Source organism: Podospora pseudopauciseta (assembly GCF_035222475.1).
Source record: "Podospora pseudopauciseta strain CBS 411.78 chromosome 2 map unlocalized CBS411.78m_2, whole genome shotgun sequence".
Lineage (NCBI taxonomy): Eukaryota > Fungi > Ascomycota > Sordariomycetes > Sordariales > Podosporaceae > Podospora > Podospora pseudopauciseta.
Window position 1 is genome coordinate 3,215,646 of NW_026946663.1, and position 27,658 is coordinate 3,243,303.

The 27,658-nt window shown below is 52.9% G+C and overlaps 10 protein-coding genes across 10 annotated transcripts; 6 read left to right on the forward strand and 4 right to left on the reverse strand.

The window, feature by feature from the left end:
• Positions 1–251: 251 nt before the first annotated feature.
• On the reverse strand, positions 252–3,160 carry QC763_208850 (uncharacterized protein; the record flags this gene model as incomplete). The annotated part of the gene is made up of 2 exons (XM_062909935.1): positions 1,613–3,160; positions 252–1,560 (listed from the first exon to the last, which is right to left on the reverse strand). The coding sequence occupies exons 1-2, from the start codon at positions 1,897–1,899 to the stop codon at positions 252–254; spliced, it is 1,596 nt and encodes a 531-aa protein (XP_062768780.1). The 5' UTR covers positions 1,900–3,160.
• LAP4 (vacuolar aminopeptidase 1) lies at positions 2,297–4,631 on the forward strand. The gene is made up of 2 exons (XM_062909934.1): positions 2,297–3,392; positions 3,454–4,631. The coding sequence occupies exons 1-2, from the start codon at positions 2,795–2,797 to the stop codon at positions 4,416–4,418; spliced, it is 1,563 nt and encodes a 520-aa protein (XP_062768781.1). The 5' UTR covers positions 2,297–2,794; the 3' UTR covers positions 4,419–4,631.
• Positions 4,632–4,878: 247 nt separating this feature from the next.
• Positions 4,879–13,027, reverse strand: SYG1 (Xenotropic and polytropic retrovirus receptor 1; the record flags this gene model as incomplete). Its single annotated transcript, XM_062909933.1, has 5 exons — positions 8,425–13,027; positions 8,330–8,364; positions 6,285–8,104; positions 6,144–6,233; positions 4,879–6,087 (listed from the first exon to the last, which is right to left on the reverse strand). The coding sequence occupies exons 1-5, from the start codon at positions 8,427–8,429 to the stop codon at positions 4,879–4,881; spliced, it is 3,159 nt and encodes a 1,052-aa protein (XP_062768782.1). The 5' UTR covers positions 8,430–13,027.
• Positions 11,580–12,731, forward strand: QC763_208820 (uncharacterized protein; the record flags this gene model as incomplete). Its single annotated transcript, XM_062909932.1, has 1 exon — positions 11,580–12,731. The coding sequence occupies one exon, from the start codon at positions 11,580–11,582 to the stop codon at positions 12,729–12,731; it is 1,152 nt and encodes a 383-aa protein (XP_062768783.1).
• Positions 13,028–13,504: 477 nt separating the features above from the next.
• On the forward strand, positions 13,505–16,730 carry QC763_208810 (uncharacterized protein). Its single transcript, XM_062909931.1, has 3 exons — positions 13,505–14,221; positions 14,288–15,649; positions 15,704–16,730. Exons 1-3 carry the CDS (start codon positions 14,095–14,097, stop codon positions 16,132–16,134), a joined length of 1,920 nt encoding a protein of 639 aa, XP_062768784.1. The 5' UTR covers positions 13,505–14,094; the 3' UTR covers positions 16,135–16,730.
• Positions 16,731–16,813: 83 nt separating this feature from the next.
• QC763_208800 (uncharacterized protein) lies at positions 16,814–17,510 on the forward strand (the record flags this gene model as incomplete). The annotated part of the gene is made up of 2 exons (XM_062909930.1): positions 16,814–17,121; positions 17,183–17,510. The coding sequence occupies exons 1-2, from the start codon at positions 16,973–16,975 to the stop codon at positions 17,508–17,510; spliced, it is 477 nt and encodes a 158-aa protein (XP_062768785.1). The 5' UTR covers positions 16,814–16,972.
• Positions 17,511–18,014: 504 nt separating this feature from the next.
• On the forward strand, positions 18,015–20,109 carry QC763_208790 (uncharacterized protein; the record flags this gene model as incomplete). Its single annotated transcript, XM_062909929.1, has 2 exons — positions 18,015–18,650; positions 18,773–20,109. 2 exons carry the CDS (start codon positions 18,015–18,017, stop codon positions 18,983–18,985), a joined length of 849 nt encoding a protein of 282 aa, XP_062768786.1. The 3' UTR covers positions 18,986–20,109.
• QC763_209000 (uncharacterized protein) lies at positions 19,088–21,155 on the reverse strand (the record flags this gene model as incomplete). The annotated part of the gene is made up of 4 exons (XM_062909947.1): positions 19,088–19,331; positions 19,497–20,109; positions 20,169–20,942; positions 20,992–21,155. The coding sequence occupies 4 exons, from the start codon at positions 21,153–21,155 to the stop codon at positions 19,266–19,268; spliced, it is 1,617 nt and encodes a 538-aa protein (XP_062768787.1). The 3' UTR covers positions 19,088–19,265.
• Positions 21,156–21,608: 453 nt separating this feature from the next.
• Positions 21,609–24,018, reverse strand: QC763_208780 (uncharacterized protein; the record flags this gene model as incomplete). The annotated part of the gene is made up of 3 exons (XM_062909928.1): positions 22,982–24,018; positions 22,757–22,921; positions 21,609–22,701 (listed from the first exon to the last, which is right to left on the reverse strand). Exons 1-3 carry the CDS (start codon positions 23,239–23,241, stop codon positions 21,609–21,611), a joined length of 1,518 nt encoding a protein of 505 aa, XP_062768788.1. The 5' UTR covers positions 23,242–24,018.
• Positions 24,019–25,697: 1,679 nt separating this feature from the next.
• Positions 25,698–26,207, forward strand: QC763_0039510 (uncharacterized protein; the record flags this gene model as incomplete). Its single annotated transcript, XM_062905609.1, has 1 exon — positions 25,698–26,207. One exon carries the CDS (start codon positions 25,698–25,700, stop codon positions 26,205–26,207), a length of 510 nt encoding a protein of 169 aa, XP_062768789.1.
• Positions 26,208–27,658: the final 1,451 nt, after the last annotated feature.

The following is a 27,658-nucleotide window of genomic DNA, read 5'->3' on the forward strand; positions in this document are numbered from 1 at the left end:
TCATTCGTTTTGCTGTAGGAGCGATTTCTTTTGTTTGGGAGGTTTGGATGATACCCCTTGTTGATGATAGTTTTGCATTCTTCGAGCATAGGCCAGGCAATGGCACTGTTGACATACCCTGATATAACAAATCAATATTCTAAACAATAGTCGTCAGCATGACGCCAGTTTAATAATTTCCCTCTGTGAACTCCAGCGCAGCCCACCTCCAAGTCTATACACCAATATACCTCTGTCCCATCTCCCAGCACCTACAACCTCTCCCCACCCGTGACCCCATTCTCCTTCATTTTATCCTCTTCCCCAACCCCAGGCTCCATCTCCCCACCCATTCCCTTCTCCTCCCTCCTCGACTCCTCCACCTCCTCCTCGCCCCTCTCCTCCCTCCTCATCTCAATCTCACTCGGATACACCCTCCTCCCCATCCCCACCACATCAACCCACCTCCACTTCGCCACCTCCACCCCCCTCCCCAGCACATCCCCCCTCTCCCTCTCCAACCTCGACTCCCCAACCACAACCCCATTCCCCCTCAAAAACTGCACCGCAGCCCTCACATTCAAACTCAACACCGCCTCGGGCGTCTCCGACCCGAAAGCCTTTTTCGTCAACCAAGGAAACAAAACCGCAAAATCCGACTGACTCAAATGTGCAGATTTCTCTACATAAAACAAATACGGCGCCGGGTGGTCAGGCGACTCCTTCACAACCTCCGCGGTCGGATCAGCAGACAAAACCTTCGCCGTGCGGTGCAGGTGCGTCCCCCATTTAAAAAACTGATCTGATTCCACCGCGAGAATCTTCGACATCTTTTGCTGTTCTTGAGACACAGAATAGCACGGCAGCGGGAGACGATACAGCTTGTCGGACGCGGCCGATAAAAGAGGGAAACACCACATATCCAGCAAGACAGCCGGGTTCAAACCGTTGATTTGTGACAGGATAGCCGAGCCAGGCCGCGGGGTGAATAACCTGCCCTCCTCAAAAGACTCCAGAGCAGGATGGGACGAATAGAAGACTGATTTGAGGAACTGGACCATGGTCGAGGAACCAAACGAGTGGCCCGCAAAGATCACTTTGCCGGGGTCCAAGATGTCGAGTTTGTTGTGCAAGGCAAAGAGGGCCGAAACAGGGGTGCTGGTGTTGAGGTTGGAGGCGATGACTTTGTTGTCGTTGCGGTCGATGGCGAGGATGGCTTCAAAGATCATATCGAGTTCCCAGAGGCGGATGCGGAGTTGGGAGTCGCGCTGGGCCCAGATCTCAGGGGTTTGGTTGTGCGGGATTCGTAGGTAGGCGAGGGGGGTGGCCTTTTTGGGCGTTTGGGGGTCGCGGATGAGGGTGAGAGCTGCGCTCTGGTCGCGATGTTCGGGGCAGATGACGACTACTCCGTGGGAGGCTAGGGAGCCGGCGAGATGGCTGTAGGCATTGCGGTTGCCTCCTAGGCCGTGTGAAAATATCATGGTTGGCCATCTTGAGCTGGAATGCTCAGCTGGGGGAGACAGCAAAGGAGCATTCTTGATGGCTGGGATGGTGGTCCAGTGAAGATGTCGGGGTAGAAATCTGTTCAAGGGTTTAGGAATATTTCCAGATGCAACCTTTTAAAAGAACTTACGAGAGAACAGAGGCAGTTTTCGAGCCGAGGCCCAGAAACTGGGCATAGGCCTCTATGTGAAGCCTTTGAGGCGCGGGAAGCCAACTGATGTATTTTCCCTGAGCCTCAGCTACCGTCGGGTAAAATATTCTGAATAGAACTGTGTGAACGTCTGCGGCACCTTCGGGTTTTTTGCCGGCTGGCAGCTTCGATACGGGAATTTCGACATCTACAGTGCCGACCCTGTAGGCGCCGGTGTACTCGGGAAACCCGGGAACAGGGTTGAGAAGGGAAGACAAGAGCGACATTCTAAGGTGTGTTCAGAGAATCGTTAGGTGAGAAGCGAAGAGTTGCGCCACGGCCAGCTGGCTGAAAGACTGTATTTGGCTATTGAATACCAGAAAAGTACAGAGTTAACGTCTAGAAATTCTATACCGAGCAAGAACCTAGGTAGGCAGGTGGCAGTGCAGTTGCGAGGTCTGAGGGTGTAATCGTCATGCTCAGCCGAGGCAAGGCAAGTGAGCGTTTGCCTTGCAAAGAGAGAGCCAATCAACGGAGACTAGACGTGATAAAGCAAAACACTACGAGTTTGAAGCTGTTGAGCAAGACTCACTGTGACGGTGAAACAGGAGAGAAGTTTGACATGCTAAGAATCTGATCCTCTTCAAGATTCCCATCGGTACCGTGCCCCCACACCTCCACAAGTGACGACAGCAAGCTGCGCGCCAAGAGATCTTGCATCCATTGGGAATCTTGGCAAGCTCGAGGTGGATGTCTTTCTCCCCTTGCTGAACCGCTTGGAGACGGCCACGAGGAAGCGGTGGGCGATTCGACGAGTCTGAGCTCGAGAGGAACTGTACAACTCATTGCTATTACCAATAGATAGATTGCTGAAGAGGTCATGTGTGCTCTAAAGATCACTGCGGCAGGTCCCGAGGACAGCTGCCAGGCACCCGATTGTCGCCAAAGCAACGGCAGTTTTTGACAGCGTACCGCTGCGATAAGATAAGGGACCAGGCACGAGGCCACCCGCCACCGCCGCCGTCACCCGGACATGGATCGGATAAGCCACCCGCCAGACCAACCTTAAGCTCGGCCGCAACCAGTCATCCTGTTTCCCTCCCTCAACTACTATCACCACTTCCGCCACAAGCTCAACTTTCATTCATCCTCACCCTCCTCGATTGCGCTATCACCGTCACCATGACTCGTCACACTCCTGCCTTCATCCGGGCCCGCGACTCCAACCTCTCCATCCGTTCCATGGCCATGGAACAGGCGATGATGGCCTCGCGCGCCTCTCCTGTCGCCAATGATGGTCTCAACAAGGTTGACGCCAAAGAGCTTAAGCCCGAGGCCTTCACCAAACCATACTGCGAGTTCATGACCGAGAACCCCACAGTTTTCCATGCCGTCGGCTACTTCAAGGAGAAGCTCGCAAAGGCTGGTTACAAGGAGCTTTCCCATCGCGATAGCTGGATTGGCAAGCTGGAGCCTGGTGGAAAGTACTATGTTACCCGCAATGGCAGCTCCATCATCGCCTTCGCTGTCGGCAAGGCCTACAAGCCCGGGAATGGTGCTGCGATGATTGCTGGCCACATCGACGCTCTTACCGCCCGCCTCAAGCCTACAAGCACGAAGCCAGGAAACAATGGATACGTTCAATTGGGTGTCGCGCAATATGCCGGTGCTTTGAACGAGACTTGGTGGGACAGAGACCTGAGCATTGGTGGCCGTGTCATCGTCAGAGACCCCGACACTGGCAAGACAACGGTGAAGCTCGCCAAGCTTGACTGGCCAAGTAGGTTCTTTGATCAACACTCCATACCACGAATATGCAAAGACTAACCAAGTGTCACCAGTTGCTCGTATCCCTACTCTCGCTCCTCACTTTGGAATCGGCATGATGGGCCACAATAACCGCGAAACCGAAACCGTTCCAATCATTGGTCTCGACAACAGCGACGTTCGTGGTGCCTCGACCACCTCGTCTGAACCCCCTCTCGGCGGTGTTGGTTCCTTTGCCGCTACCCAGCCCCCCAAGCTTGTCAAGCTCATCGCTTCGCAAATTGGCGTCCAAGACTATAGCACAATCCTAAACTGGGAGCTCGAGCTTTACGACTCCCAGCCGGCCCAAGTCGGCGGTATGGACAAGGAATTCATTTTTGCCGGTCGCATCGACGACAAGCTCTGCTCCTGGGCCGCCTTCATGGCTCTTCTCCACGCCAAGCAGGAGGAGGAGGAGGGCATTATCAAGCTCGTCGCTCTCTTCGACGATGAGGAAATTGGCTCTCTGCTCCGCCAAGGTGCTCGTGGCAACTTCCTCCCTCTGACAGTCGAGCGCGCCGTCGAGTCCCTCGCTGCCAGAGATGGCAAGACTCCCTTTGGCCCAGGCCTCATGGGTCAAACCTTTGCCAACTCGTTCCTCGTCTCCTCCGACGTCACCCACGCCGCCCACCCCAACTTCACCCAGACCAACCTCGCCGAGCACTCGCCACGTCTCAACGTCGGCGTTGCCCTCTGTGTCGACGCCTCTGCTCACATGACCACCGACAGTGTGTCGATGGCCATTCTGGACAGAATCGCCACTCTGGCTGGCACCGTCAACCAGCGCCACATGATCCGCAACGACAGCAGATCAGGCGGCACCGTCGGCCCAATGCTGAGCAGCGCCATGGGGTGCAAGGCTGCCGATGTCGGTATCCCACAGCTGAGCATGCACAGCATCCGCGCTACTACCGGTAGCTTGGATCCCGGCCTCGGTCTCAAGTTTTACAAGGGCTTCCTGGACAACTGGGAGAAGGTTGACAAGGAGTGGCGCCCTTAGATTTTTTTTTTGGCGATGGATATGAGTGTAATGAGAGAGGAGAACATGTACGAATGATGGTTTGATAGCGATGTTGCATCACCGATGATAATACCCCTTTCAACAATTCTAGAATGGCACATTTGGTGGCTTTCTACATGGCATGGCCATGGCACGTAGCAAAGCAGCAGAAGATGGATGGCAGTGATGAAATAATAATAATTTGGTATTGGAAACAATAAAACATGAAAAGATGCTTGCTCCCCTTTTGTAAAGTTCTACAACGCTCCCAATGAGTGAGTTCCAGCTCCCAAGTAAATTCAAACAGTGCAAGGAAGCCAACAACCCCGGGTACGATGCATCCATCCATCTATCCCTCCCTCTTTCATGCAACCAACCGTTTCAGACAGTGCAAAAAAAAAAAAAAGAAAAAAACACAAGTGTCATGCAACCCCCCTGGACAGGTATCACTCACACACAACTAATCACTCTCACTCCCCGCATTAACCCCCCTGGCCCTATTCACCAACCCCTCCGCCTCCCTGACCCTCATCCTCTCCTCCTCCACACTCCCCGTCTCGTCATCCTCGTCGTCATCTTCCTCCTCCTCTTCTTCACTTTTAATCTCCTCATCATCCCCCTCATCAGGTCTCGCGCTGCCCCGTCTGGCCGTGGACGACAGCTCCGACCCCAATGGCAACCTCTTCTTCTCAAAGTCCTGCTTATGCGCCTCCGCCATGGCCTGCAAAATCGACTTCTTCCCAATAGTGTCTGTATACCGTCTCCTAAACGCCGCCGCCGGACCGCTTTCCTCTGCGGGGGTGTCACTAACTGCAATGCTCTGTGGAGTACCACCTCCCACATTGGTAGGAGTCCGATGGAGGACCTGAGATGCCGGTGTGCGAGGGGGAATAGTAGATGGTTTTCTGTGATGCTGGCCCAACGGGCGGATCTGATCTTGTTGATCAACCCCCGGAGTGGCAGGGTTGATGGCAGCTGGACCTAACAGACCCGCTGGTGGTTGTTGTTGCTGCTGGGCGGGGGGCGTTGTATCCTCCACGCTGGAAGTAGAGGTATTCAAATGATAAGGTAGGGGCGTGTCACGGGAGGCTTTGTACTGCGCTACGTTGGCGCAGTGCTCATTCTCCACACGGAGCAAGGTCCAGATACCCCTTCTGAAAACCTCCGCAAAGGCGACAAGAAACGAAACAATCGTCGAGTGCTGGCTGTCGTGTGTGAAGATGGCGTAAAAGATCCAGGAGAAGCGGAGGATAGGATCCAAGGTCATGATGATGTAGTATATGCTGACTGGACGCAAGGCGGTAATGCTCCGGAGCAGCTTTTGCCGAGCGCCGGCTTGGAGGAGTGAGAAATCCATAAACAGATCCCAGATGGAGCAGTAGATCGCGTTGACCGTGCCAAAGGTGATGAAGAGACTCAAGTTGGCTTGGCTGTTTTCGATGCGGTAAAGACTCAGGAACACGGCGGTAAGGATCGTCATGGTGTATTTCCCGCAGTTGACCAGATGAGGAAAGACGTTTTTGGTGTCGTAGTAACGCCTGATGCACTGGAGGGCACGCCAGATTGGTGGCAGGGCGCCGAAGAAGCCCATGAGGCGGGAATGAGACGAGTTGCATTGCTCTGGGTCGTACCAGGAGTTGGCGTAGAGGCAAAAGAACAGTTCGATATTCTGAACCCGAGGGTCAGTATTCCATCCAGCCGTGCACGGTTATGGTAGCAACTTACACAGGTGGCATAGGTTAACGAACACCAGATATCGCCCAGAAAAAAATCACGAAACTCGACTGGGTATAAACCTGAAAGGAGAAGCCGATACTAGGGTCAAGTCAGCTCGCCATCCAGAAACAAAAAGTGAGTGGAACATACATGCGAGTACAAGAACCACCTCCTGGCCTTGTGGTGAAGAATAGGTGCCGGAAAAAACAGGATGCCCAGGGTAATGCAAATCAGAACGACCGGGTAGTACAAGTACATCTCCTCCCAGTCACCCAACCTCGAAAAGTTGAGCCACATGAAAACGCCGAGGAGCGCAAAGAAGAAGCTAGGAAACTCCGCCACCTGCTTCCAGTCCAAAAAGTTCCGTTGGTCAAACTCAAAGATGAAGGGATAGTTGACCTTGTTCTTGGTCCACATGCGGCAGTCGAGAGTGAACAGGATGAAGAGGAAAAGCACGAGGAAATACCCTCCGTACAGCTGCATCAGATATGCAGTTTGTGTTCGGAGGTCATCATCCTCGCTGAACAAAAGCTCTGCTCCATAGATCAACCCCTGAACTGCAAAGACACCTCCGAGTCCAATTGTGATGCCGCTGCGGAACGCGCTGTCAGAGGAGTCCCCGGCGCGCTTGTTCAAATTTCGAAGCTTTCCAGCCGCGATCTTGTGGTTTCCACGCTCAAAGTAGCGGGCATAGAGATCCTCCACAGTCCGAATATGTCCATCGAGAATGTCGCTGTTGACAAACCAGGACTTGTTCACTTTCTCATTCATGTATCGGTATGACGGGCGGGCCTTAACCGCCTTGTCATACTTCTTGTTGAGTTTGCGAAAGGCAGTCCGGTTGAGCAGCGCGTAGGACTTGAGCAACTCCAGGCCGCGGTAGAACTCTTGCAATGCCACTTTGAGCTTCCGCTTCGCGCTTCGATAGGGAACGTCATCTCCAGGTGGTCTCCGGACGTAGTCCCGCCCTTCGTCGACGTTTTGAGGGTGCATGACCGGTGTTCGTGTCATCCTCTGGAGGGCTTTCGAATTGGGTCCCGGTTTAAAAAACTTGCCCTTCAAGGGGGCGATCCAATCACGATTGCCGTCCTTGCCCTGCTGCTCACCGGCGTCGTCATCACTGGGACTCCGATTCCGGCCTGTCTCGCGCTTCTTCCTCGCTTCCGTGATCTCGGCCGTTCTCCTGTTGCGCATTTCGTGCAGCTGTGCTCGCAGTGCCATCAACCGCTCGGTCGCCTGATCCTCCTTCTCCTTGTAAAACGACTCAATCTTGGCCAGTTCGCTGTCGAGAAAGGCGAAGAAGTCACGTTCCGCAGATCGGACGGAATCTAGATTTTGCATCCCGATTTCCATCTTGTTCCCGCCAGTCAATCTGTTGGACGCATTCCGCGTGTGTGTCGATCCGGTCGTGAAGAGCCGAGACATGCGTTGGCGAGGCGTACCATCTGCACCCAGATTGACCTTGGAGGGGGTCTGATAGCCACTCGGAACCGTAGCTACCATGGAGGCGCTTCTGTGCAACGCGAGTCGGTTCAAGGGAGGTGAAGAAGGGGCACCGTGTTCACTGGTCCTGGATGGAACTCTCATCGCCGGCGCAGGGAGCTCAAAGTCATGCCGATAGCTCGAGCGAGATGGCACCGGACCAAAGCTGCCATACTGAACCTCACTGCCTGGGGACCTCGCCAGACCTGATCGCTCATCGTCCCCTGGAGTTGCTACCACCTTGACCGCCTTGGCCTTTCCTGTCTCATCCGGCTCTCCACCAAGCAGTCCATCATCGTTCGCTTTCGGAGGTGGTGGTGTGAAGTTGTGGCCGATGTTGAAGTAGGTAGAGGGAGTCTTGTAGTGGTGCTGATCGGCCTCTGCGCGCCTGGCCAGCGTTGGCGTGACGGCTGCACGGTTGATGGCTCGGATGACTGCTTTGACGTGCTTCTTGCCCTGCTTGTAATTGAGATACTTGACGCGCCATTCTGCATGGCACTCACGGCATTAGTACAATGCTTAGTTGTTTCTACCATGTGCGATATATCCCCACAATGCGTTGTCCGTCGTGTGTTGTTTGGTCCAGGGCCGCTGGGGGTCCCGCTCCGTGACGATCACCCAGCAACGTGTGTCTCGGTCGGCATGTGCCGCGCTTCGCTGGTCCAATTGCACCTCATGCCGACCTCCCAGGAATTGAAGAATCTTGTACATACCTGGAACAGCGTCCTGCTCAAGCTCTTTTGCGAACCTTGGCCATGCTGTCAGTACCGGGATGCCGTCGCCATTTGATCGCGGTGTTTTTCCTTACTTCATGACGTCAAGCCAACCATAGCGTGCGGGTCGCGGGATCAGGACGGAGATCAACACGCAGGATTAAGAAAAAGTAGGTAGGTAAGGTAATCGGTAGGTGAGGATACCTAGAAGTGGAACAAGCGTACGGTATGGACGGGGTGGTTCCCGTTATGCGCCCAGAGATAGAGAAAGATTGGATGACATCGGGCGTTGGATCAGAGAGGGTGCAAGTTCCAAGTTTTTGGGAAGATGGAGAAGAGCTCACTCAACCGCGCCCAAGGCTCTTTACTAACAATCACGTCCCTTCCCAGTTTTTCTTTCATCTTTTCCACTGCGGCCTCGGCGGTGTGCGCTTGCGGTACGGTACCTGAAGCCAAGCCTAGAGAAAACAGACCCCCGGGAGCGACGGACCCACCGGCAGGGCTACCCTACCCACTCCTAACCACTGACATGCTCTCCTTGCCGTTCCGCGACGTCACGACATGTGTGATATAACTTAAAGTGAGGGGAAATAGGATCTGGTCGAACCCTCATCTGACCTCACAGCCGACAAGATATCGCATTCTGTCGTTTGACGAGCTCGAATTGCGGTGCCGGCTTATCCAGTTCCTGAGAACCGGAGCTGACTCGGAAGCGGCGAACCACCATTCATGGGGCAAGTCCAACCATTGTCTCAGCTATTCCTGTCGAGCTATCGATATTCAAGACACTGGGTTGGGGGATATCCGGCATCCCGAACCCTCAGCCGACCTCTTTTTGGTAAACCCCTTACAAGCACCGAGGCCCGGAAGGCTGGTCCTGGCTAGGTACCCCGCAGGTTCTCACAAGCCTGTTCCCGACAGCCAGTCTGCTCCCGCGTAAAGGGGAAAGATATAAGAAGGCCATGGCTGAGCTCGTAGCTGTTGTGTTAGGATGCTCCCGCAGGAACGAGTGCTACTACACTAGACTAGCTAACCACGACAATCTTGGCCCGGATATGCCCGCGCGGATACGATATCGCGCCGATTTCTTTTCAATGGCACGAGAACGAACGGACGACGGAAGAAATGGTACGAGGACACCAACGTCCCATGTTTAAAGCTCCCCTCCCGCGCCGGGATCGCCCCGGTCCTACGCGATCGGATGAGAAGGCCGTTTCCCACGGAGGGACAGCCCCGCCATCGGCATGCCCTGGGCACACCACTGTCCTTCGCTTGCATGCAACAATCATGGGCCTGGAAAGCCATCTCATTGGTCAGTTTTTGTAGTAGCGATACAAACATTTACCTGATCATAGATGAGGGGAGCTCTTATGCTTGTCCAGTAGGCAGTGCTCGTTTTCCATCAAAAGAAAGGCATTCTGCTGATACACAGCATCGTGGGATGCGCTAGACGCCTTGCCTCGTGCGTGGCACGCTCTAATTTCTCCGATTCTTCGCAATGTGTGTTTCCGTCAGCTGGCGAGGTATCTGCCGTGCAGCAACAGTGTTCCCCTTTGGGAAGCCGGCATGGCGAAGAGGCCAAAGAAGCGGCCGGGCCGCTGTGGTGCAAGCCGCTGCTCGCATTGCATATGGTCTTCCTATGTCCCAAATAGGAGAGCGAGATCGCGGCAACCAATCACTCTGAAGACAACAAGTATGCGGTATAGCACGGAAGCTCAGCCTCTTCTTCCGTGAGCGACAGCAGTCAACATGGTCGCCCAGTCCGGCCGCGGAGGTGGTGAATTCCTTCATGCACCCGGCCACTGAAAGAAACGTTTCGTCGATTGGCATTTGTGGGGTTTGGGCGCTGTGATGAAATCTACAGTTGGCATATGTATGTATGGTAATTGTGTGTGATGTTGGTTCCGTAATATCGACGTTGCAATCTGTGCATCTGTGCCTCTCCAGTAGTGTTTCTGACGTTGTTTCGTGAGTACGCCATAAATACCCCCTCATCTGTGGCCGGCAGTCTGAGACAGTGTGCCTATTGTGTGCCAACTCTGCAGCAATTGTCTTGCTTTTCGACGACAAAAACATGAATGCTTCCTTCTCCCACCACCATGATGATGAGTGAAAGATCTCGATGTTGATAGAAGAAGTCAGGCTGCAGCGCATCAAACAGTGGACCACCCCACCCCGCCAATCAACCCCACCATCAAGACCTGTTCTTCAAGCCCAGCTGAGAAGCAAACATCAATATCAACACCCAAAACGGCAACTTCTTTGATAGACAGCTGCAGAGGGATGTTGAGGAAGCAAGCCACTGAGGTGTTCACCGTAGACGGTATGTGCTTCCTCGCTGCAAGATAGATGCCGGTTCAGAGTACCATTTTCCCTCATTTTTTTCCTTTCAAGCCTTGTTCAGCTGTGCTGGGAGGCACAAAGCCCACTTTTGGTCCTAGCCCAGGGCCAGGTCTCGGCGTTTTGTCATTTTCGGCGGCCCTTGCGATTTCCACAATTGCAATCTCCCTTTGGCGTGATTTCAGGACGTGGGATGGTGGTCCGGCTCATCCTTCAATAAAGGCTGGATATTAAGGACAGAAAAACAGGACGACGAGAGACGAGGAAAGACGGCATCATCTCGAGGAAGACAAAGAATCAAGGAAGGGGATCTCTTATCAGTGTGGTGAGCAAACAGCAGGGAAGCTTTGCCAGAGCTTGTCAGGCCGCCCTTGTCAGTCGGAGCAGCGCAGCCGCGGGCACTCGGATCATCTCCACACCATAACATCATCGGACAAGGAACCACTTGCCCAGTCTCCGCAGGGCATGCAACGTGGGAGCGCCAAGTCTCGGCCGCTCCAAAGTCACTCAACTCAACCTTTTTGAACCACGCCCGTCCCGCTTCCCCCCATCATCCATTTCCACGACACAAACATCTCCAGTCCTCCTCCTCCTCACCTCGTTGATCTTCGGTCCCGACCTGCTCCGCGACCTCGGGAAAGCTTCAAGCTTCACTAGACAAGCGCCAATCAGTATTGCCATCCGCCGTTGCTATCATCTTAGCAGCACCACTCTCTCAGCGGCGGCCGCCCAATCGCCCTTGGTGAACCTCGGCGTGGCCGTCACGACAACCAATTTTGAAAGCTAAAAGTCCTACGACACCCACCAATTCGAGTCTTGCCGTTTCCCTGGAGATAACGACGCCATTTATATCCGCACCGATCGCCCCTCTCGACCTCGACGACGCTCTCAGCTACTCGCCCTTGCGCGCATGCTTGTTCAGGCGTCGCATGCGCGACCGGCCGGAACAATGCTTGAAACTGAATATGCTCGCCGGCGAGCCCCTCCCATAGATCCGGCGATGAGCGCCATTGCCTATTCCCATTCCAGGACCCGCACAACCTCGTCGAACATCTTTCCCGCCCACTTTCAATCGCCGGCCGCCCCTCCAAACAATTACTACCCGCAAACACATCTGGCTCAACCTCATGTGCAGCATCAGCGCCGGTCTCCCAGTGTAAATACGTTCAGCACCAATTCCAGCGGCGGTGCCCCTTACAGAAACTCCCCTTCCATGGACATCAGGAGATCGACCTCGAGCCGTTCCGGCGGGGCACCCGGTTCTCCCCAGCAGCCAGGAGGCTATGTGGCCCTCCTTCGAAAGCAAAAAGCTACGGTATGGTGCGACCGCGCTCAGCAGGAAGATGCCAGGCTTCTCGCCCAGCAACGCATGGCCAAGGTGCGGGCTAACTCCGAGGTGGTCGGAACCAACAACAGCCCTTCGCTCGGACCCGTGAGTGCCGGTCGGACCTCGACCGGGCTCAGCTCTGCCGGTGGAAAGGTTGCGGCAAAGATCAGACACCACGGAAAACCCACCGTTATCGGATACTCCCCAGGAAGCAACTTCAACGTCGTCGGCGGTGTTCCTTTACGTCTTAGTGCTACGGAGGTGGAGGGCGAGGAAAGCGAAGATGAAGCCACCATTCAGAGATCCAATCACCGCCGGCAAGGTAGTTCCAGCAGGAGCAGCACGACCAGCAGCAGGAAAACAGCACCACCGTATCGCTCGTCCGGAGGCCTCGGTCAGGTTACACAAGGTGGAGGAACTCGGTGGAGCCCGCACGGAACCCCCGAAAGGTCAGGATCACTGGTAGAGGACACGCAGGGCGAGCAACAATTCGCCAGCGAGGAGGCTTATGGGAAAGCAAAGAGCTTCGCCAGCGGTAGCAGCGGCGAGCGTCTGGATACTGTGCCTGACCTCCAGGCAAACAGTGCACAGGTGGCCAACAACAGTGCGAGAAATGCCTCGTTGACCCGCGAAAAAAGTTTGAGAACACCAGACGAGCTCAAGAGACGAGGAAGTGTGGACGAGAGAACAATGACTCTCACGACTGGCCGCTTGTATATTGCCAACCCTGATTGAAAATGCTATGGAGGGTTAATATGGATGGGTCTTTGGCGTTTGTTTCTTTTTCACTTTTGCTTCGCACCAATACCCCTCTTTTTTCAAGGGCAACGATCGTTTCATGGGCCGTCACTCAAAGCATAGTTAGCGCAATGGATTCAGTATGAGTTTCTTCTGGTTTCAACCTAACATACCCGCCACTCGCTGTCTGTTGTTTATGCTGGTCATGGCATGTGGCATAGTATAAAGTTTGGTTTGGAGCAAATCCAGGGCCAGAAAAAGCAGGACTCGGTCCTCAGCAAAATTTTCACCGGATCAAGAATTTCTTTTGGATACCTAACGTTTTGTGTACACTTCCCCTCTTCATGTGACGTTGTAGGCTGCTAATCGGTGCTATGGAGATCAATCGATGACGACAGAATATACCAGAGCAACGGTTCCCCTTCTGAGCAGTAGCTAAAAAACCTTGCCAGAGGGGTTGGCGGCTATTATTCCGGATTTTGGTCGTGATGAGTTCCTTGGAAGTCGATCCTATACCACGGGGTATTATACGTGACTTTGGCGCCTGCCCAAGACCCTCAGTTCCATCTACAATAGCCGAACTTTTGAGAGCAGCTGGCCTCACCACCAAAGGAAAAACATCGAGATGCCCCGAACTTTGTATTGTTGAAGAGGCGTACAGTACTTTGTCAATAGAGACAATGGGAAGGTGAATTCGCTCAAAGTCAAGTGATCACGACGTAGAGAGATATATATTCAGTGACAGGCTTCAACTTCAACCTCCTCCAACTCTCGCCTCCACAGTCTGCTGCTTTCCCAGTCACCCAAGTACCCCAGACCAAGATACCAGCCACACTACCCGCTCCCGCACACTCAAGTCCAGCCACAGCCCAAGCCACTCTAGGGGTAGGGGTAGTACACACTTAACTTACGCTAATTTGACGCGTTACCAACACGCTCTCTTGATTAAGGACGCGCGACCGAACGCGTTTCTGCCCAGGCTAATCCAGGGCCTTCAAGCAATTTGCCAATCATTGGCCCGCAAGTGCTTGCTCAGTTCAACCTCTCAACAACCACATCTCCACCTCCCGATTTGTATCTGAACTTGCAACTCGCGGTCGGGCTTCTAGAGAAATCATTTTCGACATCTTTTCTCCCACTGATCAGTTCAACATCGAGCGTATACCCGGCATTCTTCACCGCTGGCCATGATTTGAACCTTGCACTTTTCACCCCTCTTTCTTTCTTCTTACCTATTCGACTACATACCATTCTACTGTAATTAGCATCTTGGACCGACCGGGCGATCCCGAACCGCCTACTGATCGAGAGAGAGAGAGAAAGCCATTCGAAGGCATTGGACTCCAGCATTACCGATAAAATGAAGTCCACCACCCAGGACCCGAGCAAGGATCCCAAGCCGACCGCGTCTGCGAACAAGAAGAGGACTCTGAAGGACTTTTTGGAGTCGGAGGGACCCAAGCCAAAGCCTTGCACCGGAAGTGACAGTACGTGTTGGCTTGATGTAGCAGTAACATATCGATGCTGGGTGTTAACGAATGACCTTTCAATAGAGGAGAACGATAACGACAGCCCCGCGAAGAAGAAGATCAAATCACCCAAGACCACCAATGATGATTCGGTGGCCAACGGTGACGATCTCGACTCTCCTCCGAGCTCGCCCCCGCTCATACCTCCCGGCTTGACAGCATCTGGGAGCAGCCCGCCCGACCGGGAGACAACAGCTCCTGATACGCCCTCCCGTCCCCCACCAGTCATCCTGACCAAGGCGCCAGCCGATGGGCCGTCCACTGCTAGCACCGATCCCACGCAGAAAACCGTCGAAAAGAGGAAGCGTACCGTTCTGAGTGCCGAAGAGAAGGCGGCCAAGAGGGCGGAGGAGGAGGCCAAGAAGGCGGAGAGGGAAGCTGCCAAGCAGAAGAAGGCTGAGGAAGCTGCCAAGGCTGAGGAACTGAAACGCCAGAAGCAGGCGGAGAAGGAGGCAAAGAAGCGGGAGAAGGAAGATGAGCTAGCCAAGAAGAAGCAGGAGAAGGAGGAGAAGGAGAGGAAGAAGCGGGAGAAGGAGGAGGAGGCGGCCAAGAAGGCTCGCAGCCAAGCGACTCTTACCAGCATGTTCGGCTTGAAGTCCAGCACATCCAAGAAGGACCAGCCAGCCGTCAAATCTCAGAGCGGTGATGCGACGACCTCGACAGAGACACCCACCAAGACTCAGGCCAGCGGACAGTCTGCTTATCAACGAATGTTCAAGGACTTCTATCTCAAGGAGCATGTCAAGCTGGCGCCAGCGCCAGTCCAGATGGATGAGGAGACTCGGGAGGTGCAGACTAAGATTCTTGACGAGTACATCAACGGCACTCGGACGCACACCCCTTCCTCTCGCTTCAATGCCATGGAGGTTCTTGAACTTCCGTTCAAGGTCAAACGTGGTCGCACTTTCCCAAGCGTCAAGAAGATCATGGCTGAAGTCTCATCATCTGAGTCTCGGACTTCTCAGCAAGCTAACCACCTGCAGGAGCTCCTGAATCAGGTTCCAGTCATCTCCATCAAGTTCTCCGAGGATGTGCGGCCGCCCTATATTGGGACCATCAGCGACTACCCCAATGGTCTTGGTGCTCTCAAGAAGCTCGCTAGGCGCCCAATCCGGACAGACATCCTCCCTCTGGCCTATGACTACGATTCTGAGGCTGAGTGGCAGGAAGAGGATGGCGAAGACATTGAGTCCCTGGATGATGAAGATGATGAAGACGAAGATGAGGACATGGCGGATTTCCTCGACGATGAGAATGACGTGGGACCCTCACGGATGGTGTTTTCTGGGGGGATGGAGCCTGAGAGCAGCGGACTGTGCTGGGAAAACCGCAAGCGTGGCACATCTGAGCCGAAGATGTACAAGTTGAGGATGGAGTTTATTCTTGGTAAGCAACCACACATTTCCCCGATCACGCCGAGCCTTGCTAACCAGCTGCTAGACAAACTTGAACATCACCACAGCGTCGACCCCTTCTCCGCCGCCTACTGGGAGACCTCTAAGCCGGCCAAATCTGAGACAGGCAACCAGAAGTCGAGTGCAGCTGCGAAGGCGACAAAATCGTCATCCGGTTCGAATTCGAGTCCAAAGACTAAAAAGCAGTCTGCTACACAGGCCTCTTGTACCGCGCCCACAGATGCGTTCCAGGCTCTTAATGCTGGAACGCGCAAGAAGAAATCTGACCAGCCACTGCCCCCCGATCTGCAGGAGAAGCTCAAGGCTCTGGTCAGAGAGAGGCCCACGCTGAGCAAGGTGGGAGTGATTGAGCTCTTTATGGACAACAATGCCAATTGCAGTAAGAAACAGATCCAGAACGCCTATTCTGAGTTGATTGTCAGGGTTGGCAGGGAGCACAAGGTGAAGGGGGAGTAGTAGACTTTAGGCTCAAGCATCTTTTCCATCTCGGCGGTACATGCATCAGACGCACATGGAGTTTGGGTTGGGTCAGGTCGATATCGCATAACAGGGGAGGTGTTTTTGGCGTTTTTGGGGAGGATATTCTGCATTCTTCATAGTCACTTGGGGCGTTGTATTCTGGAGGGACTATCATCACGGTCACAGGGCGAAAAGAACCACATTTTGACCTTGAGAAGTGGGTCAAAATCAGGTTTGCACCTGCATTCATTCTTCAACGGAAGATTAAAGGGGGACGAGGGGTTGTCTAGTCTGATCTGTCGGTTCCTTCATTCTTGTTACCGCGACATAACAGGGAGTTGGCCCTTTTGACAGATTGAAGATGACTGGACAAGATGAAAGGAGGGATGGGGATTTAAGAGGCTTGAGGATGGGGTGAAATTTTCTCTCTTGTTGTTGTCTGAGAGGTTCAAGATCTGGGGGCTCTCATAGCTACTGTATTATGTTCAATAGAGGCGGCGCATAGGGAAGGGGGGGGGGGACAAAATTGGGGTTGGGGGTTAATGGTTTGGCGTTTAATATGCCCTCTTTTCTTCTGTTTTTCACAGCGAAACTAGGTATCATGGGGGGGGAAGGGTGGATAGCGAGGGTATCGGCTGTTTTTTTCTTTGATTTCTTGAGGTGAGGGCTGGTAGCCTGAGGTATTAGTTTAGGTTGATCCCAGAAATGAGTGTTTTTGATGTAGCTGTGTGAGGTCATTGAAGAGGGTGGTGAGAGAATGTGAACAATGATGTATGATGAATGGCGGGCATGTCAATGACGTTGGTGTCTTGGTTTAGTGTAGTGAGGTGATGTGATGGCTTTGATAAAGGGAGTGTGGGGACCTCGCCTCAACTTGCTATCTACTCATATTGCATTCCATAACACAGCTCCAATCCACATCCGCACCTCCAAGTTCACGATATCTACAGTCAAAATGGTCAAAGACACTTCCACCGTCATCCAGTATGCACCATCACCACCCTTGTTACCTATGCCAACATGCATTGACGACAGATGTGAACAGAGAATTCAACGAACTAGTCAACATGACAGCCCCGGAACTGGAAGACTGGCTGACAAGCTCTGCCTCCACGTCCTCCGGCTGGGCAAAAGATGATGGGTCGGGGGAGAGCATAGGACACGAAAGCGGGAGACATATTGTTGAGATGTTGAGCAAAAACCCGGAGAGGGATCCGCAGGGGTATGAGGAGGGGGATATACCTCATATGAGAAAAGTGGTGGCTTATTGCAAACGGCATTTGGCGCAGGAGGGGGAGGCGAAGAAGGATGCAGAGGGGAGGAGCTATAAGAGTTTGAAGAATTGGGGGCACGATGCTTTGAAGAAGGAGTGAGCTTTCTATATTCTACAGTACCTGGAGGATTTCATGTGGTAGAAAATTGAAGAGTGGTGAAGATTGAGGAAAGAGTGGTGCCCCACAAAGATCAAGGGTCCCGGCAGTTTTCCATCAACCCCAGGGCTTAGCGCGTCTCGCCTCTCACTAAAAATAACGATTGGAGGGGTGGCCCCACTCAGCACTGACCAAGCCGCCGCCTGGAATTCCCAGGGCCAATAGCCAACCAGAAGCTCGGGATCAGATGCCAGATCAGACGGGCGAACGCGCAAGCAGGGCAGGGCGCAGCAGCATTTGGTGTTAAGAGGGAACTTGAAACACCAGATTCTCAACTCTATTTTCTTGTTGTTGTTCTCTTTTGATTCATTTCTGTTTTTTTTTTTCCCCCTCCCCTCCCGACGACGCTATCTCGGCGACGACATTCGTTTTTCGCGACTGTTTACTTGCCCCGCCATCTACAACACCGGTATCTAATTAGAAGTAAACACCACCACCACCACCACGATGGCTCCCACAAGCCCACCACCACCAACCTGGGCAACCCTCGGCCGCGCAACCGCCCTCACCCTCACACCCCACCTCCTCCCCCGAGACCACTCAGTTATCTCCAAACGCGCCCTCGCCGTAACCGACGCCCAAAAAGTCACCCTCGGCGTCATCGCCGCCTACGTAGTCGGCATCGCCATCCTCTGGAACGTGCCCTACATCCGGTGGATCCTCTGGCCCTTCAAGATGCTCGTCATCGCCTTTCACGAGTTCGGGCACGCAATCACTTGTGTGCTCACCGGCGGGAAGGTCAAGTCCATATCCCTTGACCCCAGAGAGGGGGGGGTGACGCACATGCAGGGTGGGAGGTCAGGATTAACTCTACCGGCCGGATACCTCGGGAGTTCGCTCATCGGGGCGTTGCTCACGTTTGCGGGCTTCAACATCAATGCGAGCAAGGTTGCGAGCATTGTTATCGGGGTGGCGTTTTTGATGACGGTTTGGTGGGGGAGGAGGGATTGGCTCACGGTCGGGACGGTGGTGGCGGCGGTTGGGTTATTGGTGGGGTGTTGGTTTATTAGGGGGGCGGAGGCGTTGAGGTTTGTGGTGTTGTTTATTGGGGTTATGAGCAGTTTGTATAGTGTTTGGGATATTGTAAGTCTCATACCAAACACACACACACACACACACACCCACACACACACACACACACACACACACACACACACATACAAGCTGGGTTTGGGATGGGGGGTGTTGCTGACAAAGGATAATAGTGCGATGATTTGATCCTGAGAAAGGTTAATAGTTCGGACGCGAGTGTGTTTGCAAAGAGGTATGGGGGCTCGAGTCAGTGTTGGGGGGTTATCTGGTCGGTGATTTCGCTGTGTTTTATGGCGGCGGGCATTGTGGCGGGCATTGCGGCTTTTCCACAGAGTGCGGAGCAGCAGAGGGAGGATGCGCAGAAGTTTATTCCGACGAGGTTTTGAAGGGGTGGGAGTTCTTGATTTGGGGGTGAGGAAGTTGGGACAACAGAACAGGTTAATGGCAGAGTTGGGGTGTACGATGGTTACTTGGTCGATCAGGTGGATAGGGATATGTATGAGCTAATGATACCCACGGTTTTCTTTCCTTCAACAGCTCCACTGGCTATGTTGTGGGAACTGAGCTGGTGACATCTTGGGTTTGATGGGTGTGAAAACAACAGCTGGAGATCGGCAGAAGAACAATCTGGATCAAGGGTTGCATCCCCATCCGATCGACAAGCCATCAACCCCTGAGAGCGACCAGAACAAGACTCGTTGCCAACGCCGGCAGTCCCTCGTCAACCACCAACTTCTCCCCTTCCACCTTCCACCCCTTCACATCCCCCCACAAAACCCCCTCCACCGTCGTCACATTCGTCCCCCCCAAATCCACCTCCACCCTCCCTTCCAAATCCGCATACCCCCCATTCACCACCCCAACCAACCCCTTCTTCTTGTCTCCATCAACCCACACCGCCGCGTCGACGACCTCAACCCTCTCATTCCCCCTCACCCTCGTTCCCACCCCCCTCGGCCCCTCGACTTGATCACCCCCCACAACAAACCCCCTCACCATCCCCCCCGTCACAACCTTGGCCAACTGCCCATGCGCCTCCGCAAGGACAGCGCTCGTCGGCCAAAGCCAGCTTATGATCCCCTTGGCACCATGGTTAAAAGCCAAAACATTCATCGCGTGCTCCTCCCCCACGGTGGGGTCCCTCAGCCAGTAATCCTGCCCGTGGAAACTTTGGGGGTTGTGGAATTTTGTCTTGGGCCAGAGGCCGAGCCAGCGTTCGTGCTGGCCCAAAGTGTCGAGGCGGGAGGGGACGTCCTGGACGATGCCGAGGCAGTTGTCGCAGCCGCAGTCGCCGTGGGTGAGGTTGCAGGCGGTGTTCCATTTGGAGAAGGTGGCGTTTATGCCGATGGGGTAGACGTCTGACATGAGGATGTCGGCGCCGGAGCTGTACTGGGCGAAGTGGTAGTTTTGGCAGTTTAGGGTGATGACGCTGGGGTGGTACGGGTCCAGCTCCCGGATCCTGGATCGGGCGGCGACGGGGAGGTGGAAGGGGTCTTGCCAGCCGTCCGGTCTTCGTGCTGTAAGCATAGAAACGATGGGGGTTTTTCGAAAGGGGGGTTGGGTGCATACTCATCTGCGGTCCAGTACGCAAAAAGCCCCTCCTTGGCCCTCGCCCGGAGAACGTTCTCCTCGACATAGCTCAGGTTCTTGTACCCATAGCGGAGGTTGTACATGTATTTCAGATCAATTCCGTCCATGTGACTCAACACCTCCGGAATCTCGGCCCAACTGGCCAGGGGCACCATCCCCGTCAGCCCCAAGTCTCGGTACGCATCGATCAGCTTGGTGTCGTTTTCTCGTAGGAAGTTGTCGTGCGAAGCGTAGAACCCATACGGTAGGTACGGCTCAAAGGTATTGTTCGAAGCGGCGTTCTTCACCCAAAGCCCGCCTTTCCAATTGTCGATCCGGGTGATGCTCCCGTTTGTTTTATCCGGCAAATACGAGACGTTGGCTGTTGCCGTCCAGCTTGGCTGACCTGACTCCGGGGCGCCGTAGAGAACGACCGGGTAGGGCTCCAGTCTGGGGGGGCCGAGATGGGAAAGGTTGAACGGGAAGCGGTTGCCTGTTGTGTTGACTGGAACAGTTGCTTGAACCAAAGGGGCGTCGGTCTCGGCTGAGTTGATGGAGAAGACGAGCCTGCCGGCCCACCGGGTCGTGGAGTTGGTAGGCGGCCAGATGGTGCCGTGGTACGGGGAGAAGGCAGCGTTGACGACGAATTCACCGGTTGTTTCGGTGGAAACGTAGAGGCTGTATCGGGGCTGGAACTGGACGTGGAGGAGAGGGCAGCCGCAGGGATGGGGAGGGGGTTCGACTGTCTGTCCGCCTGGGTCGAAGTTGGGATACCTGTTGGTGTTAACAATTATCCCTGATAAGATCTGAGGAGAGAAATTACCCAGCTTCATACACCTTCCCGCACCATCTCGGCCAATCTGGGTTATTTCCCGTCTGTTGAGAACTCACCGGTGATACCAGCAGCACGCACGTCACCACGGTTGTCCATAGCTGTGACCAAACCATCCTGCTTCCACCTTTCCAACGAGATAACGTTGGTGTCATTGAAGAAGAGGTTAAGAGCGGGGAAGGCCCGTCTTATGAGATATGCTGTGTGATATTGCCCACATGCAGCCCACACTTTATCCGCGGGCAGGGTTCGAGAGACGATCGCGGGCTGGCGCATCCCGGGTAACACCCGCAAATGAGGAGCTCTTGTCCGCCGGGAGTTGCGACTGTGTGGGTGTAACATTGCATATCGATCAAAGGGAAAGGTCCCGTTCCGACCTAAAGTCTCTGTTATCATCCATTGTTCGCTTCTAGGAGTCGGTTGCCATGAGCCGGAAATGCAAATCCATGTCCTCTCCCTGTTTGATCTTGTAAATGTTTGCTTGAAGCGATCTAATTCTCAATTATGGGTATCGTTGAAGACATTATCCCCCTTTCTCTTCATGTTCTCGTATCCATTTGTTCTTTTCCCCCCTTCCCCGTTCCCCCATCAATCACCCCATCATCCCATCACCTCCCCAAATGCCTCCTCTCCACCCACCTCAAAGGCACATACAACAACCCCGACACGACAAAAGCCAACTCAAACCCAATATCCCCCGTCGTCCTCGCAATCGGCCCCGTCCACCACACCTGCGCCATACTCGGCACCACAACCGCAAAGCTCAACGCCACACTCCCCAGCGCCGCCACCCCCCAAGGTAGCAAACCCGCATCGTTCCACGCCTCAGGATCATACCTTCCACAATCCCCCTTCCTATACACAAAATGCTCCACCAGCACCACCCCCAAAAACGCCGAACTCCAGTACCCAATCAACGCAAGAAAATTCTCCATGTTCAGAAAGAAATCGTCCGCCGCCGCGATGCTAACAGGTATCATGATTGCCACGAGCACAATACTAAACATATACCTGGGCACCTTGAACAACACCGGCACCAACATCTGGAAGTTGAGCGTGATGCTGTACGACGTCGCCGCCAGGTTCCCAAGCAGGGTAAAAGCAAGGACAACAACGAGGAACTTCCCGAACCCGCCCGCCGGAGCGAGCATAGCGTCCAGGATGCCGCCGACAAGCGTCTCGTTGTACTTGTCCTGCCAGGTGGGGTTGTTCGGGATCGCACCACCGACAGCCGCGCCCAACGTCATTAGCAGAATCGTTGGGGTCGCCAGGCCAAAGTAAGAGTAGCAAAAGATCTTGACAGAAGACGTGTCGGGCTTGAGGTAAGTGGTGAAATCGGATGCGAGGCATGCCCAGGGGACCATGTACGAAGCCATGATCATGCCATAAGACAGAACAGCAGAGGCTTTGGCCGGTTCGGCAGGGACCTGGTTGGCGAGGTCCCTTCCTCCGCAGCCGGCGGCGACGATGATGGCGATAAAGGCCGGGATCCAGGCGTAGCGCTCGTAGATGTGGAGCCACTTGTAGCCGCAGAAGGAGATGACGAGGGTGACGAGGGAGATGATGACTATGCCGACTGTGACGGAGAGGTTGCCGTCGGCTACGGCGGAGAGGCATTGGCCACCGATGACGGCGATGATGATGCAGAAGCCGGTCATGGTGGCCAGGTTGAGGAAGACGGGGATGGAGACGATGTAGCGGCTGGGGTTAGGGTGTAAGTATTTTGTTATTGCGGAGGGACAGGCGAGTAGCTCACCCGAAGCTGTATCTGGCTTGGATCATTTGTCTCATGCCGGTTTTTGGTCCCAAGGTTGCGAGGTAGGCCGGCAGGAGGGTGGTCAACAGGACGAAGAACAAGATGACAAGGGAGCTGTCTCTGAGACTGAGCCCAGAGGCAGGTCCGATCATGCCAAAGGCGATACTGTTTGTTCGTTCTCTTGTCAGTTTCTTGTTATTATGTCAAATGGCAAAGGGTACTCACGGCAAGATATTAGCATTCATAGACCACCACAACGTGAAAATATTGATCGTCCTATCCACCGTCCTCTCCTTGACAGGAATCGGCGCCACACCTCTCAACTCAACTCGCCCAAAGACAATGGCCTTGTGAGCAAGATCACGGATCCGAGTCCAAGCAGCAACAGGGCCATCGTTGGTGGTGACTGCTGTCGTGTTCTTCTCGGTATCAACATCAACACCGTATGGTGGTTTTTCCTCCAGCCTGTCGTCCGTGGTGGCCATCTCGACTGCTCGTTGATAAGACGGAAATCTTGGATGAACCTTCAAACTTGGATGAAACAACAAAAAAAAGACAATATAAAACCAAGATATAAAGTCAACCCAAAAAATGAGTCAACCCTACACTGTACGGATAGGTATCAAGCTGAAAAAAAAACCTCTCTTCCTCTGCCGAGCCCAGATCTGCTTGGCTTAGAGCTTCGTCTCTTTGAGGTGCAGGAGTGAAGGTCCAAGACCCCACCCCCACTTTGATAGCTTGGCCCGGGGTGTTTTGAGACTGAGTCACCGTGATCGGGCAGAATGGAGAATGAGACATGGGCTATTCTGCTGTGGGACTGGTTTGACGATCGAATTGAAGGACTCGGCTTGTAGAATATTTTGGCGTGGTGATGAAAGTGCCGAAGGGTAGCATCGGTATCTGTCGGGAAGTGGCGACAAAAAAACGGCTGCGATGCGACCTCGAGATCTGGACGGCTCCCGCCATTTTTGATGGAGATATCAGATGAACTCTTGTTGCTTGCCATGGCTAGTCATAAAAGCTCAGGTTTCCAACAAAAAGCCCAATGTAATGGTACTTCTTTTGTTGCTTGTATGGTTGGTTACTTTGATCTGATGTTGAAGTGACGGGGTGTGTGCGTGTGTGTACCAGGGTTGGGGTTTAGAGTGCGTATATTGCCAAGATCTGGTGATGGGGTCAAGTGGGGACCAAAAAAAGAAAGAAAAAACATACAACACCAGGGATTCCCCAGTGGTCACCCACCTGAGTACTGATCTCGCGATATGTCACAGTTAACCCAACGGCAGGTCGCGCAGTATGTGGGGCGCAGGACGTCCCCAGCCAATCATTTGGAAAGTCAGGAGACAGCCAATTGGGGGCTGGCCAGAAGTGCTATGGCGCCAAGACCCACGAGCACTCTGCAGGATGCAAGATGCTCGGGGTGATCGAAGGCATAGCACGACGAGCACTTTACAGGATGCAATGTGCTAGGAGTGATCGGGGCCATAGCACGATGAGCACTTCAGGGTCTCAAGGTCTATATATACGGAGGAACTGGCTGGTGTAGATAGACAGTTCCGCAGTATGCAATATAAATCACAATCGTTGGTATCTAGACTATTGTGATTGAGACAAGCCATTTGTTGTACACTGTTTAGCTGTACCGAACCAGGATTTTTCAGAAGTGCCTTCAACCAGTGTCCCTTTCAGAGGTTCTGGATAGGGGTTCGTCACAGAAATCCGGGGATTTACTAAAACGTTTGTTCGATCTCGTAGCCTTACTATCGATTAAACGTAGCGAACCCCTTTTATAAGGGCTCAAAAAACCACTACCTGCCAATCGCATTAGCACCGCTATCGAGAAAATAAACCTAAAGAAACATTTTAACATTATATAAACTTAGATATTAGTATACTGCCGGAAGCGCTAAAACGTATAGATGGTTATTCGTAGGTTTCTTAGTATGTAAGTACCAGGTTATGCCGGAGATCTAGAGCGGTAATACCATCCATAGTGTGGTAACTATAGAAAATATCTAAGTAGTAATAAAATAATAGAGGGCTTCCCCTTAAGCTTCTCAAAACAGGATATTGTCTAGTAATTTCACCGTCCACTCAGAAGGGGGCCCGATGGTCTCTACCCCTAAGGATATCGAAGTGTTAACCGGGACGGGTTAAAGTATCGTATCGTAAAGTTGGCTGTTTTGCTGCCCGTAAAGACATAAAAGTGGTGTTAGGTTGTACTACCAAGGCTTGTTGTCAGTACGATGCGCGCCAATGAGAGCATTTGCACACTGACCTCTTTTTCGACCTAAGGCAAGTTGTAACTCTCCTGCGTTTGCCATGGATGTGGATCTCGTGCTCATAGACGCCAAGGGCGCATTGACAACATGTCTTGGGCCACCTGGTACATTGCTCTGAGGGGAAGTGTTGCATGATGAGCTCGACCTGAGCTGGAGCATATCTATTGGTTCTCTGTTCAGCTCTTGGGACATCTCAAGCCATTCATTAACCGGTACTTGAGGCCCGCCTTACCGTTACACAACTCCTCAACCTATGTCGAATCATGGACACTTTAGGTAGCAGAGAGACAACATAGGTAGCGAAGACACATAGAATAGCAATAACATTTTGCCCAATCCGATTTGCCTCTTCCTTCTTCAATGCGATGCCTCCAGTCATGATGAGCCACCTTTCGGTCCTTTTCGAACGGGTTGTTCTGCGGTGAACCCGATGGCTTCCAATTCACCAGTCAGAGATGTACCTTTGACTGTTACACAACTTCTTTTATACATACTGCATATGTACTACCGTTGTCATCATGTGATATTCCGTCTCGATAAAGCCCAAGTCAGGCTAATTAGGCTCTGATGAATTTTCTTCCCTGACAACAACAACAACTACAACAGTTACCCAGACACCGAGTTCCAGTCCCCGAACCCTGGAAGTGCACCTACCAACAATGGATTCCGTCCGCTGTTCACACAAAGAACTTCCTTCCTACCTCTACCGGATACAGGGAAAGACGACCCAAACACAATATGACACATCCGAAGGTCTCGAAGCTAGGGACACCACGACACTATTTGGGAGGACATCAGGCCAGGACAAATTCAGCAAAGCTGTCTACAACCAATTTAACTGGTCTTTCCAAGGCCGCACTCAATTCATCTCTTTCTTTTCAAGCAAAAAGCATGCAACCCATTGGGGGCGTAAACTCAAGAAATGGGGACTAAGAAGCGACAGTGATGATGACTGGAGCATCCTCACCATCGACACATCTTGCCTCAAAAACACGTACGTGTTCAAGCTCAGCACAGTGATTGATGAGTTGGGGGTACAAATCCCGCAAAAGGCAGAGGATGCCCATAAGGATGGTGCATATTTCTGCCTGTACAGAGTGCCACCTTGTGCGATAGTCAGCGAGAAGAGGGGAAGGGAACTCCTCTCGTCCGACAGTATAGGTAGGTAAGCCCACTTTCCATTTTTGGCTGACAGACTTTGACTGACTGCTATTTCACGGTGGTACCTACCTAGCACGAGAGAGGTCAGTCCCGCGCAAGCATACCTGCAACTTGGAAGACTATCGGACACCCACCCTCCCCGACGAAGATGTTTCAGCTCAAGTTCCTGACGGGGCTGGATCGCTTTGCGATCTGCTCAGAGATCTTTCTGTCGCGACGAAAGGATGAAGAACATTGGAGTCGGCTTTGACAGATGGCGGGGTCTGTAATTTGCTGAAAAATTGTGTGTTATGAAGCTTGATTGACTACCTGGCTAGGAGTACTTGATATAGACGAGATAATGGCTGAATATATGTTGATTGACCCCCTGTGACATCCCTGAATACCCCTGACCAATACATTGCTGTCATGGGGTCCATAATCCTCTTCTTCACCATAATTATCATCAACCTAGGTAGGTAACTATGGGTCACCGTTGTTTTACACTGAGCCAGCCTTTCAATCCCATAACCCCCTCTTCACTGTGGTATTTTTAGTCTATAAGGTTCAATTAATATACTGGTTCACCACACTCATTAGTGCCTCACAAGCCTATGTTACAGTGATTCTCTTCTATATATTACAGAGCGCCGCCCCTGTAATCCACCTTCCTTCAGTGCCACAGCAACTGTCGAATGCTGCAGTCAAAGTCTTCTTCGCTCTCAGTGTACTGCGCCGATAGCTATTTGAGCCTATATTTACAGACCTCAATAGCACCTATTTCAACAGGAATTTAAGGGGGCTTCTTTATAGGTTAATTACGCGCTATACCGAGGTTCGGAATAGCCAGACATATAGATTTACAAGATCTTTAAATTGAAATTTTATAGAGTTAAAGGTAACAAATAACGAGGGTTATATATAGAAAAAGAAAAAAAAATATCGTCTTAGTAAATCGGTTAATTTAAAGTAAATCGGGGGAAAGCCCGATTTAACCCTATTTTGGAGTCCTTTGCGTTGTTTGACTTGCGTTGAATTGAACTCGTTTGGTTTGATCGGCGCCTTGGTCGCTGGCCTGAAGCTGCCCAAGGGAGGGTGGATTCGCCCAACCATAGTGCTCTCTACACCCGGCATTAAATATATCCTTAACTCCCCCGCTGAGACTCAAATGTGTCAATCGTCCATTTTGAGAAGGGGGGCCCTCACTACCTTCTTGCGTCTTTCGACGCAATCGACGCAACAAGTTGACCGGATTCCGAGTCGCATTGCGACATCCATGAGATTCGTCTGGATAACTATCAGGGTCCCCCGTGTAAACCATTTCGAACTCGGCGTTAAATATTGAATAGACTTCTTTCAGCGTAGCTCCAACTAGCGGCCGGTTGAGCATCCAATCAAGAGCACGGTGGTGAAGGGAGTAGAGTCTATCAGGTTCGCTCTCGTCATATGACATCTTGTCGTATCGGACCCAGACGCTATA

What these genes read in the sequence shown, in the direction of transcription:
- LAP4 (XM_062909934.1), top strand. Translation starts at nt 2,795, where the DNA reads ATGACTCGTCACACTCCTGCCTTCATCCGGGCCCGCGACTCCAACCTC. An exon ending in CGCCAAGCTTGACTGGCCAA is followed by an intron (nt 3,393 to 3,453) that starts GTAGGTTCTTTG and finishes AAGTGTCACCAG; the next exon opens with TTGCTCGTATCCCTACTCTC.
- QC763_208810 (XM_062909931.1), top strand. Translation starts at nt 14,095, where the DNA reads ATGAAGTCCACCACCCAGGACCCGAGCAAGGATCCCAAGCCGACCGCG. An exon ending in GCCTTGCACCGGAAGTGACA is followed by an intron (nt 14,222 to 14,287) that starts GTACGTGTTGGC and finishes ACCTTTCAATAG; the next exon opens with AGGAGAACGATAACGACAGC. An exon ending in GAGGATGGAGTTTATTCTTG is followed by an intron (nt 15,650 to 15,703) that starts GTAAGCAACCAC and finishes ACCAGCTGCTAG; the next exon opens with ACAAACTTGAACATCACCAC.